General features: G+C 36.9%; 1 protein-coding gene across 1 annotated transcript in view; it reads left to right on the forward strand.

Moving 5' to 3' along the window:
• ANKRD31 (ankyrin repeat domain 31) overlaps positions 1 to 21,443 on the forward strand; it is a 143,114-nt gene that overhangs the window by 46,211 nt on the left and 75,460 nt on the right. The window contains exons 10-13 of the mRNA XM_032404187.1: positions 369 to 478; positions 7,460 to 7,615; positions 16,076 to 16,218; positions 21,282 to 21,417. Of these exons, the coding sequence (XP_032260078.1) occupies positions 369 to 478; positions 7,460 to 7,615; positions 16,076 to 16,218; positions 21,282 to 21,417 (545 nt within the window). The remainder of the gene's footprint in view (positions 1 to 368; positions 479 to 7,459; positions 7,616 to 16,075; positions 16,219 to 21,281; positions 21,418 to 21,443) is intronic.

Here is a 21,443-nt window from a genome sequence, read left to right on the forward strand (position 1 = left end):
AAAAAAATAAACTGCCATGCTCTTTGATAGCAGCTCAGTAAAATACCTTTCAGTTTTAAAAATTGAGTAAAATTTTTTTTTTTTTTTTTTTTAAAGATTTTATTTATTTATTTGAGAGAGAGAGTGAGAGAGAGAGAGAGCACAAGAGGGGGGGAGCGGGAGAGGGAGAAGCAGACTCCCTGCTGAGCAGGGAGCCCGATGCGGGACTCGATCCCGGGACTCCAGGATCATGACCTGAGCCGAAGGCAGTCGCTTAACCAACTGAGCCACCCAGGCGCCCTAAAAATTGAGTAAAAATTTAGTATGATTCTCTATGAATTGTTGCAGAGAACATGATAGTAATTTTAAGAACACATTTATGTTTCAAGAATGCAGGATCCTACTTTAATGATTAAAGGTAAAGGGAAGAATATGCATTCAACCAGACTCAAAAGTGGAGAACAGATGCAGAGAAACAAAAAACTTGCTGGAAAAAATGGTGAGGCATATTTGATTTTTTTTTTTTTTTTTTTAACCAAGTAACTTATAGAAACATAGAATACTGGTACTGAAAAGGATTTAGAGATCATCTATCTCAACTTTCTCATTTTACTGATGAGGAAGTTCATAAAGGTTAAGGATTTTTCCCAGCATTGCACAGCTTATTAGTAGCATAACTAGGACTTGATCATGAACTTCTGGCTTATAGGCTGGTATTTTTTCTATACTTCTATTTGGAGAGAATAGTTACAGAACCCTTTTCAAATTTAGATATGTTATCTATTTGTGGTGTGGCAAACCTAGCATAAGGCTAGGTGTTGGATGTTATTTCTTTGTTCCTATAAAACCCCAAAGAATAACCTAAGAAACTGAGAAACTGTAAGAATCTAGAAAGACTGGTTAAAATATAATAGGGGTACAACTGCCAAAATTAAAATATGGATTGTAGGTTAAATAATAATATATCATTGTTAAATTTCCTGAACTTAATAATAATTTGGTTATTTAAGAGAATGTCCTTGTTTTTAGAAAATACACACATAAGCATTAGTGAGTAGTGGGACATGGTGTATGTAAGTTATTTATATATATGTGTGCATGCATGTGTTTATATAAAAAGGGAGATAGAATGATGTAAACAGGTGGCAAAATACTAACAATGGGTGAATCTTTTGTTCTGTCTTTATAACTTTTTTTAAGTCTGAGGTTTTTTTCCAGATAAGACATTTAAAAAATTCAGTGAACTGAAACAAGACAAAAATAAATACCTTTCATATGTGTAAGTATTACCCAGTTAGAAAAATATAGGAGAAAGTCCCATTTATAATAACTATAAAAGAGAAAATACCTGCTTGTATACCTAATAAGAAATGTGCCTTACCTGTAAGAAGACGGTTGAAAATTCTGCTGAGGGACTTAACAAAAAAAGAGACTTGAATAAAAAGAAGAACTTTATTCTTGACCATAAGTGTTCAGTCTTATAAGAAATTTATTGCTCCCTAAATTACTCTATAAATATGTGAGAGCTCAATCAAAAACAGATTTTTGTTTATTTGCTAATTTGTTTTGCTTTATAAAGCTGGAGATTAGTTATGAGAATGTTATAAAATGATACTAAATATGAAGGACTAGCCTAGAAAATTCTGAAAAATAAAAGCACAGGGAGAGTGGAGAGACAAGAACCTGCTGTACATAATATAAAAGCAATTAGAAGGCCATAGAAATTAAAATAATTTGGTACAGGCAAGGAATAGACAGATAAATTGTTGAAACAGAATAGAGTTTAAATGTAGAAGCCTGATACAGTGTGAATTTTGGGGAAGGTATATAATAAAGATGGCATCTCAAATTGGTGGCAAAAAGAAGGACCAAGCAATAAACAGTAAAAACATAAACAAAATTGGGTGGATACCTATAACATTCCTTATACTAAATTTAATTCCATTTTGGCCAAAGATTAAATGAAAAAAAAAATTCTAGAAGAAAACATAAGTGAATCTTTTTGTAATCTCTGAAGAGGAAAAACCTTCTTAAAAAATGACAAACCCAGAAGCCAGGAGGGAAAAGAATGATAAAATTGGCTACATATATTTTAAAAAGATTGTACGGAAAAATACCCTAAAGAAAACCAAACATTGAGCACAGAAGAAATATCAATAACACATAACAGGGGTTAATTGCATTAACATGCAAAGAGCTCCTACAAAACAATAAGGATAAAGAAAAATGAGTAGGGAACATGAACAAGCAGTTCACAGGAAAAAAATATATACATAAATATATATAAATAACTGGGACGCCTAGTTGGCTCGGTCAGTTAAGCATCTAACTCTTGGTTTTGCCTCAGGTCATGATCTCAGGGTCTTGAGATCCAGCCCTGCATCAGGCTCCTTGCTCACCTTAAGATTCTCTGCCTCTCCCTTTTCCTCTCCCTCTACCCCTCCCCCTGCTTCACTCTCTCTCTCTCTCTCAAATAAATAAATAAATAAATAAATAAATAAATAAATAAATAAAATCTTTTAAGAATTAATTGAAAGGATGAACATCTCACTTATGATTAAAAAAAATGTAAATTAGGAAGTATAGTTTTCACTAAGAGAATGTCAAATGTTTAAACACTTGAGAATTCCCAGTGGCAAGAATATGGAAAAAGTAAGCATTCTCTTATGTTGTGGGTAATAGTGTAAGTTTATTCAGTCTTTTTTTTTTTTTTTAAGATTTTATTTATTTATTCGACATAGAGAGAGCAGGGGGAGGACCAGAGGGAGAGGGACAAGCAGACTCTGCACTGAGCACCGAGCCCGACGCAGGGCTCAATCTCAGGACCCTGGAATCGTGACCTGAGTTGAAACCACGACTGGGACGCTTAACTGACTGAGCCACCCAAGCGCCCCGTTCAGTCTTTTCACAGGGCAATTTATTTACATTCTTCAGACTTTTAAGTCACAATTCTTGAATTGGCAATTCTACATAAAGGGATTTATTCTAGGCGTACCAGGGTGGCTCAGTTGTTTGAGTGTCTGACTCTTGATTTGGCCCAAACTTCTAGGCCCAAAGCCTTTTGGATTAGTCTTCTCAGACTACCATAACTAAATACCACAAACTGGATTGCTTAAATGGCACATTTATTTTCTCACAGTTCTGGAAGCTAGAAGTCCAAGATGAAGGTAATAGAAAATTCGATTTCTGGCAAGACCTCTACCTGGCTTGCAGACAGCCGCCTTCTCTAAGTGTCTTTCCTGCATATGTGGAAAACTCTAAAGTCTCTTACTTTTTTTTGTAAGGGCACAAATCCTACTCTATTATGGCTTTAACATACAAATTTTGAGGGGATGGAATTCAGTTCATAACACCTTCAGTGGTGAATTCGACAGACATTTAAGGAATAAATAATACCAGTTTTCCACAAACTCTTCCAAAAAGTTGAAGGTAAGGGAATACTTCTCAATTCATTCTGTGAAGCTACTAATAAACTGAAAACAAAATCAAAGACATCACAGGAACAGAAACCTACAGATGAATATGTCTCATGAACATAGATACAAAAATATAAACAAAACTTCAGCAAATCAATTTCAACATTGTATAATACATCATGACAGAGTAGGGTTTATCCCAGGAATGCAGGATTAGTTTTAGCATTTGAAAATCAATCACTGTAATTCACTAACTAACAAGCTAAAAAAGAAAACCATATTACCATCTCAAGGGATGTCAAGAAGGCATTTGACAGCACCTCACATGTCTTTCTGGTGAAACTCCCAGCAAACTAAGAATAGAGTGGAACTTTGTCAACCTGACAGAGAGCATCTACAAAAAAATATACAGCTATTATACTTAATGTAGTGAAAGATTGAATGCTTTTCCCCTAAAATCAGAAATAATGCAGGGGATGTCTGCTCTCACTATTTCTGTTGAACATCATAGTAGAGGTTCTAGCCAGTGCAGTCAGAAAGAAAAACAAATAAAAAGCATCCATGTGGGAAAAAAAGAAGTAAAACTGTGTTTAGTCACAAATGACGTAATCATCTATTAGAAAATCTGATGGAATGTATAGTAAAAGCAACTATATGTAAGTGAATTTTGCACAATTAAAGGATACAAGATCAATATACAAATACTAATTATATTTCTATATTCTAGTAACATTTAGACAGTGAAATTTGATACCATAGTATCAAAAATATGAAATAGAGATAAATTTGACAAACTATGTAAAAGACAGGTACACTGAAACTTACAAAACATTATTCAGAAAAATCAAAGAAAATTTAATGGAGAAAAATGGGGAGATATTGCTTTGTTCATCAGTCAGAATACTTAATATTGTTTTTTGGGGGCTTTTTTGTTTTTTTAGAAAGACAGAATTCCAAGCAAGCTCCACGCACTGAGCAGAGCCCAATACAGGGCTTGATCTCACAACCCTGAGATCACGACCTGAGCCAAAATCAAGTCGGACATTTAACCAACTGAGCCACCTAGGTGCCCCAGAAGATTAAATATTGTTAAGATGTTATTTCTGCTCAGATATTATCTATGAACTCTACACAATCCCAATCAAAATTCCTGTAGGGTTTTTTGTAGAAATTCACAAACTGGTTCTAAAATTCATATGGAATGTACAGGACCTAGAATGGTAAACAGTTTTGAAAAAGAACAAAGTTAGAGGGCTAACACTGCCTTATTTTAAGAATTATATGACAGGATGGGGTGCCTGGGTGGCTCAGTCAGTTAAACATCTGACTCCTGATTTCGGCTCAGGTCATGATCTTGGGGTCATGGAATCAAGCCCCACGTTGGGCTCTGTGCTCAGCGTGGAGTCTCCTTGTCCCTCGCCCTCTACTCCTCTCCTGGCTCTCTCTCTCTCTCTCATTCTCAAATAAATAAATAAATAAATAAATAAAATAAAATCTTAAAAAAAAAATATGGCGGGGCACCTGGGTGGCTTAGTGGGTTATGCATCCGACTCTTGATTTCAGTTCAGGTCATGCATAATCTCAGGGTTGTGAGATGACTGTGTTGGCTATGGAGCCTGCTTGGGATTCTGTCTCTCCCTCTCCCCCCTGCTCCTTCTCCCCTTCCCCACTCACATGCGCACACTCTCTCTCTTTCTCTCTCAAAACAAAACAAAAAAATGATATGGCTCTAGTCATCAAAATAGCATGACATTTCCGTCAAGATAGGGAAATAGATCAATGTAATGAGTTCAGAAATAAACCCTGAGGGCGCCTGGGTGGCTCAGTTGGTTAAGCAACTGCCTTCGGCTCAGGTCATGATCCTGGAGTCCCGGGATCGAGTTCCGCATCGGGCTCCCTGCTCAGCAGGGAGTCTGCTTCTCCCTCTGACCCTCCTCCCTCTCATGCTCTCTGTCTCTCATTCTCTCTCTCGCAAATAAATAAAATCTTTAAAAAAAAAAAAAAAGAAAGAAATAAACCCTGAGTTTTGACAAAGGCACAAGGCTTGTAGAGAAGAGCAATTAGAAATCCACATGCAACAAAATGTTATTGAATGTATATTTTAAAAATACTGAATTTTGTTGTGGCCTACAAGTTACTTGAAGATCAGATTGATCCTTTCAAAACTTTTTTATTTTTATTTTTTTATTTTTTTAAAGATTTTATTTATTTATTTGAGAGAGAGAATGAGAGAGAGAGCATGAGAGGGGGGAGGGTCAGAGGGAGGAGCAGACTCCCTGCAGAGCAGGGAGCCCGATGTGGGACTCGATCCCGGGACTCCAGGATCATGACCTGAGCCGAAGGCAGTTGCTTAACCAACTGAGCCACGCAGGCGCCCTCAAAACTTTTTTAAAAACCTTATTAGGCAGGCTTGATGTAGGCTTTACTATATAGCTAGTTTAGCCCCTTCTACTAAGACGTGACCTGTCAAGGGTCTCTACTAATGCTCCGGTTGTTAGCAAGGTCTCTCTCCTCAGGCTGTCAGGAATGTAAATGTTTCCCAGGCCTGCATGATCTCTCAGGATTGTTATTTTATAGTTCTTGGGTAGTTGTTCTTGCCCAGCCTCAGGAAGACTCAACCTACATATGAGCACTTTAGTATTTAGATAGTGACTCAAGGAGTCCCTTTTATAGATTTCGGTACCTGTTCTCTCTCCCCTCATCGTACCCTACTGTGCAAAAGCTAATCTCCCTAGCCTCCTGAAACTTGAATCTCTATTTCCTCAGCTCAGCAGGATCACCTTGCTATGCTTTTGCTATATTCTGGAAAGTGCCTTCAGGCAAGAGTGATCTTAGGGCTCACTCTCTTGTTTCTCTTCTCTGGAAGGAGTCATAGATCTGAATTGCCTGTTTTCCAGTGTCTAAATTTTTTTACCCCATATATTTTGTGTAGTTTTTTTAGTTGTTTGCAATGGAAGGGCAAGTCATGGCAATTATTTAGTCATGATTGGAAGTGAATGGCTTCTACATCTTAGTTTTCATTGAAAAATTTTGTATTCTTAATTTGTTATTTCTAATAAATTATATAACTAGCAAGTACAACTGGCAAAGACAGAGCTTGGAGTAAAAACTACTTTTTTTTTTTTTGGTAAGCATGCAGTTTATCTGGTAGGAGCAGAATGCTTTGTAGTCTTGAGTGGGGGAAGATAGGTTCAAATGTTCAGAAGTTGGTTTGTTTTACAGTGGAACTGAATGGAGGGAATCTAATAAAGGCGAAGCAGATAAATTGTGATCCATTAAAAAATGTGCTGCTGTACTCAGTTACTTTTGTGAGATTTTAGGATGGGGCAGATTAGCTAGATCAAAATTGGAAAAGCTATAGTCATAGTTATTCTGAAATTCAGGAAAACCACATGAACTAGTATCCATAAAAATTGACAGAATTTAGAGTATCTAAATAAGGAATGTCAGTATTTTAGGAGACACAGTGGAGATATGATACCTGATATGTATAAGCTGGGAATCTATTTTAATTGTCTATTTTCTGGCTTAGGAAAGAAAACTATTGTACAGATCAAGACCATATGTCTTTATTTAATTTTGTGACAGCTATTTGTAGCAAAGAAAGAAATTTAGCATTCTCTTTTCTGGCCTCACTGGGTTAATTTCTGTATCTTCCTTATATACTTCTGAGATTTTTCTCCTCATGGTGTTAAAACACATTTTGGTACTATAGTATTTTGTTGGGTTTAATAACACCTAATTCTAGATTTAAATAATCCTTTTCACCAGAACTTTTAAGAAAGTAATCTGTTAGTCTTCTCATGTATTCACTTTCATGGGGTTTCAATAAACATAAACTGCTTACATAATTTATAATGTACTGCAAGTATTTTCAAACTAATGATATTTTTCTTTTACCTTTTTGCATGTAGATAACATTATCGTTGGGTTTATGGATGAAATACTCTTTCATAAAATAATTCCAGAATGTTGACTGGATTCACTCTATTACCTGTATTCTTCCCGATTTTTAAATAAGGATTATTACTTTTTGTTTTCTTTTGTTCATCCCCTTGTTTCAGAAAAAATGAAGAGGAATAAAGTATCTCTGTCTAGCATTAACCGTAGAAACATTTTTGGAGAGAACTTACTGTATCAGGCTGCTCTGCATAATGACATTGATCTTGTTCATCATTATATAATGAAAGGGGGAAATGTTAATCAGCCAAGTTATGCTGGTAAGTTGGGGTTAACCCACAATTATCTTGGGAGTGGTTTGTAGTTTCTGCTTAGTAACTCCTATGAAAGTATGACAAAGTGGGTATAAGGCAAGTCTCAAACAGAAAGCTTCCAGGTAATTTTTCTGCTTAGGTAGCTGATCACCATCATCTCCCAGGGAAGTGGTAAGGTCGGGAGGGAGGGGCAGGAGAAGAGCATTCTATTGCACCTTCAAAGATTTTGCCTGCCCAGGGCCCACCAGGTGGCCCACAGGATGTGGTTCCTGTGGCTGACTTGCTGGGTTTGCATGGGCATTGTTACTGTGAGACTCAACTTTGAATGGAAGAGAGGTGAGCTCAAAAGCTGAAAGAAGCTGATGGTATGCTGAGCTATGGGGGAAACTGAGATAACATGGTAGATGTACAGTAGATGTACAGCAGGGGCAATGGCCAGGGATATGGAGAGAAGAGAGTATAAGGTAGAGATGGTGGGGCAGGGAGCTCAGAACATTCTTTCTGCAAGGCTGGATCTCTAATACAGTCTTTTTTGTGGAGAGAAGCTGATGTTCTTCTGGACAGGAATGATTCCTTAAGGACACTTAAGTACGTAAGGCACTTAGCAGCACTGGGCCAGTCTGGGTAGTGCTTCTGTGTGTCCATACTTTTACTAGTGTTTCTAGACTTTCTCAGTTTATGAAACTGTGAAAAGTCTTAGGATGCACAGGGGTGAACAGCACAGTCCATGGACAAGCTGGTGATTACACTTACTTTAGCAAAGCCTGCATTTATGTGATAATCAGGGTTTTAACAGGCTGTTATTCTAAATCTCATACCCAAGTGAACCGCCAACATCCTGTAACCCTCAACCTTGGATCCTTATTTGCTAGCCAAAGCACTTGCTTCCTTGCGAAATGTGTGGTACTTGCTGTTAGTCTCTATCTGCTCCTTAAGTTCAGGAGTAGCTCTACATGCAGCTAACTTTACTTTATGGACTTCCCAAGAATCTCTTAACATACTTATTTTCATGAGCCATTTTCTGTGCCATTGTTAACATCCTTGGTGTCTGTTCCCTGCTTGTCTTCGGCAATTTATTGTGCAGTTTCTCCTCACTGCCCTAGATACTTCTGTGACCTTAATGAATTTTTTATCCTTAACATATTTTCCTGGCTTTTTGAACTCTTTTGTTCTCTACTTTTCCTTCTCATTTTGCATCTTAGCTCTGATCTTTACTTCTGGCTATTCCATCTTATAAAATTGCAGAGGGTAGTGTTTTTAAAGACTTGACTACAACCATTTTCATCAGAGTCACCTGCAATGTTTGTTTAAAATGCAGTTTGTTTAAAATGTTTATTTTGCCCTCCAAAACACACACATGCACACACACACACAGTCTCACAATTAAAATCTGTAGGTTAAAACCTTGAAATCCGCATTTTAACATATTTCCCCAGATGATTTATATTCTCAGTGAAGTTCAAGAGCTACTGGCAAGAGATGTATGACCTCCATGTAATATACCAGTTCATTGAGGTGAGCTTTTACAGTATGCCCCTTATGTACCAGGTATTATGAAAACAGAAAGATAAATATACTAGAAAAGTTTAAATATATTCTGTGATACAGTCCAAAAAAGGGTAAGTGCCTTTTGAGAAATTCTTAAGATGTTATGATAACAGACCAATGGTCTTGTCATAGGTAACATTTGCATTATAAGTCTCATTTGCATTTTATGGTATCTTTGTCTTTGATTTAAAAAAAACGATTGCAATAGTTCTTCATCTATCAAAAACAAAGGTGAAACCAGGAAGTAGGCTGAAGAAACTCTGAATACCCAAAAACAGATCTCATTAAGCTTCATTGTTAAAACCCTCTCAGACCAATGCCTTGAGCATTATTTTACACAGAATTCTACCTGACTCCTAAGTCTCTGGCACATTAGAACACAAGGAAACGTGAACTTACACCTCTGTGGGTGTTAACAGTTGCTACATTAGAGCCTATAAGTAATATTATGATCTTTATTAAAATTTGTTATTTTCACTTTCTGGGATAGTTATTATCTTATAAAGCTTTAGAGAGATTTTCTTTAAGATGGTTAAATTTTTTAAAAAGAAAAGAAATTGTTAAGGATCTTCCAACCTGCAGATCTGGAAGATAATAAAAGATCTGTTGTAAAATGTGATCCATCTTTATTTTGAAGGAGTGGTTTTATAACACAGAAGGAGTAATCCCCAGGGAAAGGGAAATTCTTTGTACGTTTGATTTCTTTCTGCATTGTGTAGCCATTTCTGGTCTACAGTGGCTCTGTCTACAGAATAAACATCCTTCTGGCTTTGTCAATGCTGGGAATTTCTTTCAACCTTAAGATTGATACTAATCAGGGGCACCTGGGTGGCTCATTCAGTTAAGCATCTGACTCTTGATTTCGGCTCAGGTCCTGATCTCAGGGGTCCTGATTGCAGGGTCCTGGGATCAAGCCCCGAGTGATCCCCGAGTCGAACCCTGCATCGACTGGCTTCTCGCTCAGTGGGGCATCTACTGGAGATTCCCATTGCCCTCCCCCCACCCCATAAATAAATAAATCTTCTTAAAAAAAAAAAGACTGATACTGTTCATCACTGGGTCATCCTTGCTTGGGTCTCACTTAAAGTGGCATTCATTTTTTAGTCCTTTCCTGAGCCCCCATTGTTTATTCTGAATTACTGACATGCAGTAATTCTCTTCTTTGGGAATTTTCTGCAGTGAATTTAAAATAGGAGACTGGTTTTCCACTTTACATTTACCTTATCTTTTAGTCATTCTGGCTCAGGGAAAACAAAACTAATCTTTTGTTATGGTTTTCTCATTCCGATAGCAGTTGTTTTTGTCCATTTTAGGAAACTAATTTTTATTGTAGCTTAAGCAAAACCTAAATAAGGAAAGGAAGTTTCCTAAGAGGAAAGTCATCATCTACATTTCAGAGTTAATAACTTTTGGATTTCTTATATTTCATTTTTCATCCTAGACTGGTGGCAGATAATCAGGTTAACCAATATACGCATTGATAAGCAAATTTCCACAGGTCCCGAAACCTAAATGAGTTCAAATTTTTTATCAAATACTATTGGAGATAATTTTTATATTATGTTTTTAAAAATAGGTAGTCCTTAAGTGGTTATGTTTTAAAAGTTCACATGTGAGCTATATATTTGAAATTTCTTTTAACATTATGAGAAATTTTAAACATACTGAAAAGGTAAAAGAATTCTACATTAAGCATCCAGATACCTAATACCTAGATTCTACATACTTATTTTTATTGCATACTTACTATAAAGGAAAAACACTAAAGGAAAAACACTCATGTATTTCTCTTCTACTTATATTCATAACACTTCTGATACCAGATGTGTGGGATTTTTGATACATCAGGCAATTCTCCAACACCTGCAATTTAGTTCATGTCTGACTAACCCAAATTTGTACAGATCCCACAGGTTAAGGGATCAGTCAGCCACCCCTACTTCAGATGCCAATCACAAGTAGTAGGTCCCTGGGTTACCTGCAATTTCTGTTCAACTTGGCTACAAATTGGAGGTTCCCACAAATTCCTTCCTCGGATTTGATCTTTTCCTAAAATAGCTCACAGAACTCAGGGAAACACTTACGTTTACCATGTAAGTTTATTATATAATAAAGGATATGACAAAGGATACAGATGAATATCCAGATGAAGATACAGAGTGAGGCATGGGAGGGTCCTGGAGCACAGGAGCTTCTATCCCTGTGGAATTGGAGTATGTTACCTTCCCAGCATGTAGATGTGTTGAACAAACTGGAAAAGTTCTCCAAACCCCAGAGTTTGGGGATTTTTATGGAGGCTTCATCGTGAAGGCAGGGCAGGGGAGAGGGGGACATGGAGGTGAAACTGCCAAGTTTCTGATCATGACTTGGTCTTTCTTATGACCAGCCCCCATCCAGGAGTCCACCAAAAGTTGCCTCATTAGAACAAAAGATACTTCTGTCACCCAGGGAATAGCAAGGGATTTAGGAGCTCTGTGTCAGACACTTTTATCACTTATGAAATTGCAAAGCTCTTGGGGTTTCTGTATGAGGAACTGGGGTGAGAGACCAAATATTAGAACAAAAGATTGTCCTAGCACCTCTGTTTACAGGGGTTTAGGAGCTCTGTGCCAGGAACCAGGGGGCAGAGATTAATAAATATTTATTATTTCATTCCTATCCATCTTTAAATCTATCTGTCCATCAATCCATCTTTATGTTGATGCATTTCAAAGAAAGTTAGTACATTTTACCACTGAACACCTCAGCATTAATATCTCTGAGTTCAGTAGTTTTTTTCTTTTTTGAGGTAAAATTTCCATACTATAAAATGCAGATCTTAAATGTGCTGTTTGATGAATTTTGACAAATATATTCACCTGTGTAACCCAAACCTCTATCGAGATAGATTTTTTTTTAAAAGATTTTATGTATTTGACAAAGTGATAGAGAGCACAGATAGGCAGAATGGCAAGGAGAGGGAGAAGCAGGCTCCCCACTGAGCAGGGAGCCTGACGCGGGGCTCAATCCCAGGACCCTGGGATCATGACCCAAGCCGAAGGCAGACACTTAACTGACTGAGCCACCCAGGTGCACCTATCAAGATAGGATATTACCAACATCCCAGAAATTTCCCTCATGCCTCTTCCCAGTCGTTCCCCACCCCCACTCTCTAGAAGCCACTATTCTGATATTTCTCTGATATTTTTCACTATTTCTTATAGTTTTGCCTCTTCAGTATTTCGTCATTAAGCATGATGTTAGATGTAGGTTTTGTAGCTGCTCTTTATGATATTGAGGAATCCATTCCTAATTTCCTGAGTATTTTTATCAGGAATGGATCCTGGGTCATGATAAATCATCCTTTTATATATTGCTAGATTCAATTTGCTACTCTTTTGTTAAGGATTTTTGCATGTATGATCATGAGTAATATTGGTCTGTAATTTTATTTTTGTTGTAATGCTTTTGTCTGATTTTGGTATCAGGATTTGCTAATATTTTGTTAAGGATTTTTTTGGTAACCTATGTTTGTAAGTAATATTGGTTCATAATTTTCTTGTAATGATTTTGGTTTTGGTATCAGGGTTATGTAGATCTCATAAAATGAGTTAAGAAGTATTCTCTTCTACTTTCTGGAAGAGTTTGTGTAAGATTGGGGGTTTTTTCTTAAATGTTTGACAGAACTTAGAGTGAGACTATGTGAGCCTGTAATTTTTTGTGGCAAGATTTTGATAATAAATGCAAATTTCTCCTATGTGTGAGCTATTCATATTTTGTTTCATCTTGTGTCAGTTTTGGTAAGCTGTACTTTTTCAAGGAATTTGTCCTTTTTATCCAACTTATGGAATTTATTGGCATAAAGTCATTTATAATATTCCCCTATTAGTGTTTTAATATTTGCAGATCTTTAGGGCTATTTATATTTCATTCCTGATATTGCTCATTATCCCTCTTCCTTCTTTCCTTTTTCTTTTTTTTCCCTTCCTTCCTAAAGTAGTTTAAGCTAGAGGATTATCAATTTTACTGCCTTCTTTTTTTTCAAAGAACTACCTTCTGGCTTTAAATTTTTCTCTCTTTTTTTTTTTTTAAAGATTTTATTTATTTATTTGAGAGAGAGAGAATGAGAGATAGAGAGCACGAGAGGGAAGAGGGTCAGAGGGAGAAGCAGACTCCCTGCTGAGCAGGGAGCCCGATGCGGGACTCGATCCCGGGACTCCAGGATCATGACCTGAGCTGAAGGCAGTTGCCCAACCAACTGAGCCACCCAGGCGCCCCTAAATTTTTCTCTCTTATCTGTATTAAATGTTATTAATTTCTGCTTCTTTTGACCTCTACTTATTTTGGGTTAATTTTTTTTCTTTATCTAGCTTCTTAAGGTTGAAAATAAGGGCACAGATTTTTGTACATTTTTCCTGCCATAGTCATTTAAAGCTTTAAATTTCCCTCTAAATACTGCTTTTGCTGCATCCAACAGATTTTACTATGTTGTATTTTCATTATCATTCACTTTGAAATACTTTTAATTTCTTGTATGATCATTTGTTTGACCCCAAGATTATGTTAGAAGTTGTTAAATTTTTAAATATTTGAGGATTGTCCAGGTATCTTTCTGGTATTGATTTCTAACTTAATTCCTTTTGGTTAAAGGATATACTTTCTGTGGATTTGATCCTTTTACATTTATTGAGAATTGGTCTGTTGCCTAGTATATGGTCTTTCTTGCTTACTATCCCTTGTGTACTTGAATGATTATTCTTCAGTTGATCCAATGTTCTATAAATGTCACTTAGATGAAGATGGTTGGTAATATTCAGATCATGTCTGTATTTATGGATTTTTTTGTCTAGTTGATCTATCATTTTAGAGAAGGGTATTGAAATATTAACAACTGTGATTGTGGCTTTGTCGATTTCTCCCTTTAATTCTGTCCATTTTTGCTTATATTTTGAAGTTTTGTTATTAGGTACATATAAAATTGTAATTTTCATGTCTTCTGATAAATTGACCTTTTAATTATTATGAAATACGTCTCTTTATCTCTGGTAATATACTTTGTCTTGAAGCTACTATATATGATATTAATATAGGCATTCTAGCCTTCTTATGTTTCTTGTCTGTTTGTTGTATCTTTTTCCATCCTTTTATTTTCAACCTATGTCTTTTTATTTAAAATTTATTTCTTGGGCACCTGAGTAGCTCAGTCAGTTAAGCGTCTGCCTTCGGTTCAGGTCATGATCCTGGAATCCCAGGATCGAGTCCCGCATTGGGCTCCCTGCTCATGGGGAGTCTGCTTCTCCCTCTGACCCTTCCCCCTCTCGTGCTTTCTCTCTCTCACTCACTCTCTCTCTCTCAAATAAATAAATAAAAACAAATTTTTTTAAGTAAATAAATAAAAGTTATTTCTTATAGATAGCATATTTCTTATAGACAGGTTTTTTATCCATTCTGACAATCTCTGCCTTTTAATTGGGGTGATTAATCAATTTTCATTTAATATAAAAGGTTGGATTGAGGACTGCAGTTTAATTAATTTTTTCTTGTGCACATTATCTTTTTTTCCCCTCTCTTTGTCTTTGCATTACTTTGTAGTAGTTACTCTGGTGATTGAAATATACATCTTTAATGTTTCAGTCCTTTTAGAGTTAGTATGTTAATATTTCTAAAAATGTAAAAACATTGACCACATCTCCCTTTTGTACTATATATATAACATCTATATACATTAATAACACCAAAATATAATGTTATAATATTCAGTTTAAACAGTCACATGCATTTTAAGGAAATTTATAGGAAAAAAACTCTTTTATTAATCATTTGGTACTCTTCATTTCTTCCTCAGAGCTTTCTAATTATTAATATAAGAGAAACTGCTTCTATAACATTTATAGCGATGGGTCTTAACTGGAGTGATACTGCCTTTCAGGGGACATTGGCAGTTTCCGGAATCATTTTTAGTTGTTACAACTGGAATGGGGGTGGGGTGCTATTGGCATCTAATAGAATGCTCAGAACCACAAAGAATTATCCACCCCAAAATGTTAGTGCTGAGTTAGAGAAACCCTGGCTTATGGAGAAGGTTCTGGAAGGAGTGAAATACACTTTTAACATGCAACTTTTAGGTTTTCTTTCATCAGTCCTATGATTTATTGGAATTTAATAAATATAACTTATACCATTGTCTCTGGCTAACAAGGATAAAGGATACTTGTCTGTACGACTGGTTTTCTTTAAATAGTGGTGTTAGAACTACTGTAAATAGGGGCACCTGGGTGGCTCAGTCAGTTAAGCATCTCACTCTTGGTTTCAGCTCAGGTCATGATCTTAGGGTCGTGAGATCAAGCCCCACATCTGGCTCCGTGCTCAGCGTGGTGTCTGCTTGTTCCTCTCTTTCCCCCTCTGCTTCTCCCCACACTCTCTCTCTCTCTCAAATAAATAAATAAAATCTTAAAAAAAAAAAAAAAGAACTACTGTAAATAGCTTTTTAAAATAAGGAGAAAAGAAATATATGTTTTTGAAGTGACTTCTGTGCATTCCTACTAGCTGTGTTACTTTAATGGAAGTACCTTGAGCTATAAAGTTTTTTTCCCTCTCTTCTCTCCAGGAAAGTAGCCTGCAACTAGCATTCTCTGTGAGCTAATAATGACTCCCTTACAACCTTTTTATTTGAGGAGGGCAGGAATAGTTTCAAATATTTTACTTCTTTAAAAAAAAATTTTTACTTTTCATATTTTTTCACAACTGAGTTGGGGGTAGGAATTTGATTTGGTCCTCAGATTTATTGAATTCATCTAATAATACAAGTTATTTCATGGTAAGATTATCTTGTCTCATATAATCAAAATATTTTTAAAGAAACAACATAGAGTTTTTATTTTATGGGCAAGCACAAAACATTAAGATAGCAAACATAACCATTTCCTTTTTGTATAATAGGTTGGACAGCACTTCATGAAGCTAGTGTAGGAGGATTTTATCAGACAGCAAGTGAGCTATTAAAAGGTGGAGCAGATGTAAATATCAAAGGAATGTACCAGATCACTCCCCTACATGATGCTGTGATAAATGGACATTACAAGGTACTGTGATGTTTTTGTTTGCAAAGCAAATACTACATTCTGCAAGTATTAAAAATCTCTGGAACCTATCAGTTTTAGGAATTCCGTTTTAGTTCATTCTGCTAATGAATAATCAGAATATGTAATAAAATTTTACTGTGTAATAGATTTGTTGTTCCTAATATGGTAGATGCCATTTTACATGTTACTTTTAATAAGTACAGATCATGTTTTGGTTATACATAGTCTTTCTTAAACTTACACTTCTTTAAGACTCTTTCAGTATGGTGCTTTATAGGTTTTACCAGAAAGTTTCCTGCTTGTAGAGTGTTACACAGTGATGTCCAGTCCTAACAGGAGGCATCCAGCTTTATGGACACTAATGTCACTTTCAGAGTCCACATAAGACCTGAATTTCTTGGGTTTAATAATCTGCCAGTATATACTAGCATAGATGTACCAATGGTTAAAATATCAAAACACTGTAGTTCCATACAGATTGGTTAATAGTAGCTGCAATTAGGATGATTGATGGTAATATTAAATTAAGATGATTGATCCCAGCACATACAGTTTATTTCAGAAGTCACTTAAGCTCTGAGCTTCCCAGACATTTTTCTGGTCTAGGCACTTGCTAGAAATATCCTGTTATTTATTTCAGGTATTGGAAGTTGTCTCTGGGTTCGAGTTCCTAGGGTAGGAAAGGGAGCTAATCAGCTGGGCTCAGGAAGTTATGTTCTACATACTTCCAGAAGAAATGCCTGACACGTAGAGCTGGAGATGGCTGCCTGGAGCCACAGGCATAGACAGAGCATATCCCTTCCTAATGTGAAACAATACTTCAGGGAAGTTTAAGCTGTTTTTCCTTTTTTTGATAATATATCACTTGCTAGTAGGTGGTCACCCCTGCACATTGTAGAGAGGGCTGGGGGGAGGGAATTCTGCTTGGGACCTAATTTAATGGCCAGAAGAAAGCAGGCTTGGACAAGTGATGGTGTGAGCCCTCTCTGTCCTTTATCCCCTCTTCAAAGCTGGCCTCCATTAGAGAAACCTCCCCAAAGCACTTCTTCCTTCTACTCATGGTAGAAGTTGTCTGCTCTTCAAGTTGTCAGGGCTGACCTATCCTAGTCAAGAGTCTTTTACCCCTTTGGGCAAGGTAAGCCCTGAGCACTTTACTTTTTCCTTGTTTCTTTCTCAGTTGTTCTTTTGTCCCATCCGGTAACTTGGCTTTAGTCAATTTCTGCCTCATGGGCGACAACTGGCTGTCTCCTGTGTGGCCTTTCCAGATATGTAGCCTTATCCTACTCCCTCAGTGTAGTAAAAGGGACCAAAGACACATGCCTCTGACTCCAGAATTTAATTTCCTCACTACTTATCTTACTCCCACTTGTGTTCTTGTGACTCGTGTGCTTCTGGCACTGTGGGATGTCCTGACTGATGGCAGGAGAAAAGAGAATGACAAGACAGAAGTGGAAGTCTCAAGAACGGTCATGAGAATTAAAAGCTGAAACCCAGTGGGGTGGGGTAAAATCACTGTCTTCTTCATTGCCTTCCCGTTTTGTTTAGCTGCGGGGAGCCAAAAAGTTGCTTAACCCAGTCCAAGAGAGATTTCCAAAACTCCAGGTCAGTTCTGGACTGACTTAAGAACGAAAGCCTTAAGAATCAAAGTAGGGCAGGATATTGTTTTGGAAGATGGAGTAGGGATGGCAGGAGCATCAGATGAGGATTTAGGCTAACCTTGAGGGAATCTCTTATGTGATGCAAAGATGATCAGAAAAATGGTCTAGACCCTGAATATTGTATTGCTCCCATGCCTTAGTTGTCACAGGACTCATATGTCAGACAGGGAAGCCCTGGGAACCTGATGCTGGACTCAGCACCTGGAGAGTGTGAACTTCTTAAATATTCCAGAGTTGAAGAAACTTGAATGTATGTTGTCTTACAGGAATTGACTTTTATACTAAATGATGGGAGATACTAAAAGATAATACCCTATTTTTTAAGAAGTAAAAAGCCATTAATATTTGCAATAGTCCAAATCTTTAGAGACAGAGAGAAGATTAAGAATGGAAGGTAGAGAGGCGCCTGGGTGGCTCAGTTGTTAAGCGTCTGCCTTCTGCTCAGGTCATGATCCCAGGGTTGTGGTATCGAGTCCCACATCGGGCTCCCTGCTCAGCGGGAAGCCTGCTTCTCCCTCTCCCACTCCCCCCTGCTGTGTTTTCTCTCTCGCTGTGTCTCTCTCTGTCAAATAAATGAATAAAATCTTTAAAGAATGGAAGGTAGAGAGTAGAGAATGGAGAGTAACGGGTCATGGTTAAAGGGTTTCTTTTAGGGGATATTAAAATGTTTCGAAATTAGGGATGCCTGGGTGGCTTAGTCAGTTGGGTCTCTGCCTTCGGCTGAGGTCATGATCCCAGGGTCCTGGGATCAAGTCCTGCATCAGGCTCCCTGCTTAGCAGGGAGCCTACTTTTCTCCCTCTGCCTGCCACTCCCCCTGCTTGTGCTCTCTCTCTCTCAAATAAATAAATAAAATCTTTAAAAAGAAATGTTCCAAAATTAGATTGTAGTTATAGTTATACAACTCTCTTAAGAACGTTGAATTATATTTTTTATTTATTTATTTTTTAATTTAATTTTTTTTAAAAAGATTTTATTTATTTGACAGAGAGAGACACAGTGAGAGAGGGAACACAAGCAGGGGGAGTGGGAGAGGGAGAAGTAGGCTTCCCCCGGAACAGGGAGCCTGATGCTGGGCTCGATCCCAGGACCCTGGGATCATGACCTGAGCCGAAGGCAGGCGCTTAACGACTGGGCCACCCAGGCGCCCCTGAATTATATTTTTTAAATGGGTGAATTATATCTCACTGAAACTGTTAAAAAGAAATACATTTTTTAAATTGAAAAAGATGAAATTTGAGAATTATAGATGATTGGCTCATTCTGATTCCTTAGAAAAATCAAGAATAAATTCTTAGACAAAAGGGAGACATTTAGACAAGAATGTAGTGATCTTTGAGAATCTGTAGGCATTACTAAGAACAAGTTACCAAAATACACCCAGGATCTAGTGTATTGCTCTGTTCTGTTCACTTGTCTGATTATATTCTCTCTCTCTCTCTCTCTTTTTTCCCCACTGGAACAGACTTCTAAAAGTTTTCATTTTGTGCTCTGCTGCTATACTTTCCAGTAGCCGGCTGACAGAGACTCCCTTCTCCTGCAGTTTATCTTCCGATATATCACTTCAGATTCACTTCTCCGTACGTCCTACCTTGCAGAAAGTGGTCACTTTCCTATTTGTAGAATTACAGCAGTTCTTTTTTTAGACTCCAGTTAAGTCCACAGGTGTTCAGAATGATTTGATAGCTATCTAGCTGAATTCTAGGGACTAGACAAAACTAGGGCCCCCTACTCCTCTGCCGTCTTCCTCCCTCCCTCCCAAAACTTCTTTTCCTAAAAGAAAGCTGTATACTCTTTATTTTCTTTGCTGAACAAAACATGAAGATCCAGACATAAGTTCGTTATCCTCTTACACCTGGCTTATATATGAATTATAGATTTAATTATATATACTATTACTTTCAATTTCCCTATCTAGCATTAAATTCTCATAATAAAATAGTTTGAGAAACAGAATTGCTGAGTCTTAATAATTTTTAAGGGATCTGGCTTATATTGTCTCTTTGTGGTATTATGTTTTTCTCTCCTAGTATGGTCTGTTATAAAAGGAACAATGCATATATATTTAATTTGAGGGGTATATACAATTTACAGAAATTCAGATCCTTTTTCTCATTCCAGATATTAACATGAAAATTTAGTCTCCTTTTAGTGTAGGGTTACTTAGATCCTACTCCGCATATCCTCCCTGATTACATGCATTCTTTTATTAAATAATATTATTGACTGTTTACTCTATGCCAGACACTGAGATAGGCACTGGCAATATAAAGATAATTAAGACATATATCTGTAGCTTGAAAGCAACTTAAACATCTATTGGGACGGTACTGGTTAAATAAAGTACAGTACATTTAATAGTAAACTATTCCTCAAATGCTAAAGATAATGAAGTTTATTTTATACTGGTATGGTACAGTCTCAAAGCTTTGTTGTTCAGGGGCAAAATATAAGGGAACGTATATACTATATGACCACTTGCATAAGAAAAAAATATATGTATACATACATACATACATACATACATATACCTGTTGGACTAGATTAACTGTGGAAAAATTCAGAAGAAACTGTAACAAGGGCCTAGGAAAAAATTGGATGACTGGAGGACAAGGGTAGAGGAGGGAAACTTATTTCTCATTGTATACTTTTCTGAGCCTTCTGTATTTTGAATGATATTCATTAATTCCCTATTCAAAAATAATAAATTTTAAAAGAAAAATGTAGTCCCACCCTCAGAAACCTTAGCATACAGGCAAGACAGATATATAAGAAATAATGTAATAATAAATATATATATTGTGCACTATGGTAAAATATGTACCTGAAAGAAGGGAGAGGTCATTTTTCTCTAGAGCAGCAATGGATGGGAGGTCAGGGAGTGCTTCATAGAGGAGGTTACTTGAGGAGTAGTAATAGATTAAGGGTTGACTGGTTTCTCCCTGACACTCTGAGGAGGGGCAGCAGCAACATAGTTATAGACAGAAGACATAACCATCTCCTGGAACCTGCTAAACTTACATTTACTATTACAGAACCCAGTGCTAATTCTTGGTATATCTGCCAGCTCCATTTCACCAGCATCTGAACTATATACATTTCTCACCTTTCCTCTTTTCAGTCCCTCCCCCCCCTCCCTCCCTCTCCCTGTCTGCCCCTCTTCCTCTCTACCCCTCTCCCTCTCTCCCTGTTTCTCTCTTTTTTTGGTAAGATAAGGGTATGTATATCAACAAATTATGATTCAGTCGCAATTACATTAATTTTTTTATTGGGCAAAGTTGTTGTAGGTAAACCCAAACTCTGTTATTGAAAGAAATATCAGATGTTGCTTAGAGTTGTATGTTAGCACACATTTACAATAATATACCTTTTGTCTGGGCATGCTCACATGAACAATCTTCCCATAGGTGGCAGAGTTACTTCTTTTGAATGGAGCCGATCCGTTACTTAGAAGTGACAGTGGAAAGTGTCCTTTGGATGAGGCCAAAGATTCATGTATGAAGCGTCTCCTTGAGAAATATATTCCTAAACACCAAAAACCAGGTAAGATTAAACTGCCCTGTTATATC

The sequence above is a fragment of the Phoca vitulina genome, unplaced genomic scaffold, assembly GCF_004348235.1.
Source record: "Phoca vitulina isolate PV1807 unplaced genomic scaffold, GSC_HSeal_1.0 scaffold6, whole genome shotgun sequence".
Lineage (NCBI taxonomy): Eukaryota > Metazoa > Chordata > Mammalia > Carnivora > Phocidae > Phoca > Phoca vitulina.